The sequence below is a fragment of the Penaeus vannamei genome, chromosome 7 (genome assembly GCF_042767895.1).
Source record: "Penaeus vannamei isolate JL-2024 chromosome 7, ASM4276789v1, whole genome shotgun sequence".
NCBI classification, from domain to species: Eukaryota; Metazoa; Arthropoda; class Malacostraca; order Decapoda; family Penaeidae; genus Penaeus; species Penaeus vannamei.
The window spans coordinates 29,769,512-29,774,511 of NC_091555.1; the positions used below are offsets into that span (position 1 = coordinate 29,769,512).

Consider the following 5,000-nt stretch of genomic DNA (forward strand, 5'->3'; position numbering starts at 1 on the left):
ACCCTCCCCTTTTCTTTCCGAGCGCCCTTTCCCGTCCCTCTCCCGTCCCTCTCCCTATTCCCTTGCCCGTCTCCCTTCCCTGTTTTAGTTCCCTCCGTTTCCTCTCTTCCGATTCCCAATCCCCCTTCTCTCTTTAAGCCCCTTCACTTCTCTTCTCTTTAAGCCCCTTCCCCTCTCTTCTCTTTCTACCCCTTTCCCTCTCTTCCCCCCTTTCCTCTTTAAGCCCTCTTCCCCCCCTTTTCTCTTTCAGCCCCTTCCCCCCTCCTTTTCTCCCCCTTCGGACAGTCGGTCCAGTTCACCTTGGTCCAGCTACTCCAACGCAGTGACACCTCGAGGAAAAAAAAATCATAATATACTACTTGTCCATCCGTCCCGCTTTTCAGCCTGAAATAGTGTTCGATGTGTCTACGGCCTTGAAGGATCTTCCTTTTGATGTATGAGAGGCAAGCACACATACCTGCACACACGCGAGGGCATCATGTTACGAATCTATGGGAATCCTATTCTAACTCTATTGATATCATCATTTCTGTCACTGTTGTTATTGTTATGTTTACAATCATTGCTGGTATTATTGTCATCATTATCATCATCATAATCATAATTATGATTATGTTTATGATAATGACAATGATTATGATTATGATTATGATTATGATTATGATTATGATTATGATTATGATTATGATTATGATTATGATTATGATTATGATTATGATTATGATTATGATTATGATTATGATTTATGATTTATGATTTTGATTATTATTACTATCACTATTATTGTTGTTGTTGTTGTTGTTATTATCATTATTATTATTATTATTATTATTATTATTATTATTATTATTATTATTATCATTATTATCATTGTTATTATTATTATTATTATTATTATTATTATTATTATTATTATTATCATCATCATTATCATCATTATTTTTTTTTCATAACTGAAACAACCGTCTGTTTATGCACTTCACACGGACATATACTGGGTAGGGGGAAAGGGAGGAGGCAGGGCGAGAGGCTCAGAGGAAGAAAGGGGATGAAAGAGGAAGGGAAACGGATAAGGAAGTGAGGTAGGTGACGAGGAGAGAAGTGGGAGGAGGCAGAGGAAGGGCGTAAGTGGGAAGGGAGGAGTGAATTTAAGGAAGATTTGGGAGTGAGAGGGGGTGGCAGAGCAGGAAAGGGAAAGGTAAAGAGAGAGGTAAAAAAAAGAAAAAAAAAAAAAAAAAAGAAAAAAAAAAAAAAAAAAAAAAAGAGGATAGGAGGACGAAACGTAGAAGGAGAAGGGGAGAAGCAGAAGTAATGGTAATGAAATTGAAATAAGATGGTAACAGATTCGTAATATGATGATCTTATGCATATGTGTGTGTCATCCTTTAATATCATCACCCTCTTTTAAATACAAATGAAATGACAGTCACATGGAATATTTTTCAGACATTCAATTACAGATTATTCATAAAAATGAAGCAGCTTCAAATCCGTAGTCAGATGGAATATTTATGTTACAATCATAATTACCATTGTATTTACTGCTCTTTATAATGTAATCATTAAGCCATTATCATCCTTGTTAAAATCAATATTTATGTTGATATTATTACTGTTATCAGAATCTTCTTTTCCATCACCTTATAATTATTGGAATTAATATTGTTCATAGTATTGTTGTTTTTATTATTGTTATCGCTATAATCACTTTAATTATTAATCTTTCGGTCGTTGTTATTATTATCATAATCATCATTATTATCAATTTGTTACTGTCATCATGGTTTTTGTGATTATTATCATTTTTGATATTTTTTTCTTATTAGTTTTATTATTATCGTTATTATCATTATTATTATTATTATTATTATTATTATTATTATTATTATTATTATTATTATTATTATTATTATTATTATTATTATTATTATTACTACTACTACTACTATGATAATAATAATAATGATAATAATAATAATAATAATAATTATTATTATTATTATTATTATCATCATTATTATCATCATTATAGTTAACATTATCATTGTTTTTTATCATTTCTATCCTTATTCTTATTGTTATTGTTAATATTATCAACATTATTATCATTGTTATTATTGTTGTGATTATTATTATTAGTATTATCACTATCATCATCATGAATATTACTATCGTCATTAATATCATCATGGTCATCATTACTATCGATTCTTGATATTTCATTAATTATTGATTATTAATCATCCTGATTATCATTAGTATCATCATTCTCATTATCATTTTAGCCATTTGTATTATCAGTTATATTATTATTTCCATTGTTGTTATTATTACCAATACCATCCGTGATGATAATTCTGATAATCATAATGATATTATTTATCATTACCATGACAATGAAATTGTCATTATTATCAGTATCATTTTTGTTATCACTATGATTATCATCATCATTTTTATTATCATAACAATTATCATTACTAGTATCATACTCATCATTGTCATTATTATTATTATCAATATTGGTTTTGTTATTACTATCATTATTATCATCACTATTACGATCCTTCTTATCATTATTATTATTGTTATCGTTATTGTCATTATTACTGTCATTATTATCATCATTGGTATGATTATTGTTATCATTACTTTTAACTTTTTTATTAGTATCTTTATTAATATTGTTATTATTATTACTATCTCCATCATTATCATTATCACCAACACAATTATTATCATTATCAAAATCATTACTACTACTATAATCGTCGTTAATGCTAATGTCAATATTATTTATGTTAATCTAGTTCTTGTTATTTTATTGTTTTGTTTTATATTATCGTATCTATTTCCTAAAAATGCTATTGTCAATATTATCATTATTTGTTATTATCATTATGATTATTATTATTATTACTATTACTATTATCATCACCATCATCATCATCGTCATCATCATCATTATTGTTATTATTGTTTCAAATATTATTATTATTTTTTTTTATTATCACTGCTATTATTATGATTATTATCATAGTGATTATTATTATCAACATTATCATTATCGTTATCATTACTATTATTGGCAGTATTACTGTTATCATTATATCATAAATATTACTGTGTTTATCATTAGCAGTATCATTATCATCATTTATCATTATCATTTTTATCACTACTAGTAGTAGTAGTAATGATAATATCATAGTTTTTTCCTTTATTATTATCATTAACATTATTATTATTATTATTATTATTATTATTATCATTATTATTATTATTATTATCATTATCATTATCATATCATCATCATTATTAATAATATAATAATTATTAATAATATAATTATCATCATTTTCACTATCATTATTATTATTATTGTTATTATTATTATTATTATCATCATACTCATTATTATTTTTATATACTATCATTTTCTCTCTAGTCTATCCTTCTCGTCTCGTCCTCACGCCGGCGCTCGCCCCGTAATCCTTCTATCGGCAAACATCTACGGCGCCAAAGACGAAAAAAGTTCCCTCTGCATCAATAACCGCTTCTGTTATCTCAGGTCTTTACTCTCTCTCTCTCTATCTATCTCTCTTTCTCTCTCTCCCTCTCTTTCCATTTATATAGATAAACTATATACACACATCGTCCCTATAGACATGTACACAGACACACACACACACACACACACACACACACACACACACACACACACACACACACACACACACACACACACACACACACACACACACACACACATATACATACATATATATATATATATATATATATATATATATATATATATATATATATATATATATACATATATATATATATATATATATATATATATATATATATATATATATATATATATATATATATATATATATCAGTATCATCATGGGATTCGCTCTAATATCTGAAAACTACCTTGCACAGTATATGTGACAAACGAGGCAACTGCACCACACATCATTGGTGATGACCATTGCCTGGGGGGAAGGTTATGTGCAATCTAGGACTGAGCATTATAGTGCTGCTGTGATGACTAGTCGCTCGCTAACTCTGGCGTCATGGCGCTGCCAGAAGAGGACCATATTTATGGACTCTGACTGTGTATGAGTGCACTTTGTTCTGTGAATATGTATATAGAGGGTCGGGGCGGAAACGGGCGTAGGGCTGAATAAACACATGAAAGCCAGAGAAACAAATAAAATCACTATGGCTCCCTCACTGCTCCTCTAATGCCTTGCATCAAATGGCCGCCGGGCCCCTCTCAATACATATTTTAATGAAGCCGAGCCAGATCTCCCTCTCAACTTAATGGACGAGATCCAGACTTCTTCCTTTCCAAGTAATAACATTTACTCAGGGCGCTTCTTCTATTTCCAGGTTACGGACACATCTCTCCGAACACGGACTTCGGGAAGGTGGCGACCATCATCTACACTATATTCGGGATGCCGGTCTTCTTGTTGTACATGGCCAACATGGGTGACATCCTGGCCAAGAGTCTCAAGTGGACGTACTCCAAGTTGTGCATGTGCCGCCGACAGGAATCCAAGTACGACCCGACGGTGGTGTGGCGGTCGGCCGACGCGACGCTGAGGGCGCCGGCGGGCCCTTCCAACTACCCTGACGGCCACCACGAGCACCGGGACCTCGAGTACCCGCCTGAGCTCGGCGACGAAATATCCATAGACTCTGAGTCGTGGCGGTCGGTGCGCTCCGAGAAGCCCGACCTGTCCACCGTCAACATCCCCATCACAGTGTCGCTCGTGATCATGGTGGCGCTGCTGTACGGCGGCACCAAGCTATTCCAAGAGTATGAGGGATGGGACGTTCTTACCTCCTTTTATTTTTGTTTTATTTCGTTAACTACTATAGGCTTCGGAGACTACGTCCCGGGCTCCTCCGTGAGCGCGGGGAGCTCGGGGAGCCGCATAAGCTTCATTTACTGCTCACTCTACCTCATGTTCGGA

The 5,000-nt window shown here is 32.8% G+C and overlaps 1 protein-coding gene across 1 annotated transcript in view; it reads left to right on the forward strand.

The window, feature by feature from the left end:
• LOC113821758 (two pore potassium channel protein sup-9) overlaps window positions 1-5,000 on the forward strand; it is a 29,913-nt gene that overhangs the window by 23,385 nt on the left and 1,528 nt on the right. The window contains exon 2 of the mRNA XM_070123674.1: window positions 4,411-5,000. This exon is cut by the window's right edge and continues 1,528 nt beyond it. Within this exon, the coding sequence (XP_069979775.1) occupies window positions 4,411-5,000 (590 nt within the window). The remainder of the gene's footprint in view (window positions 1-4,410) is intronic.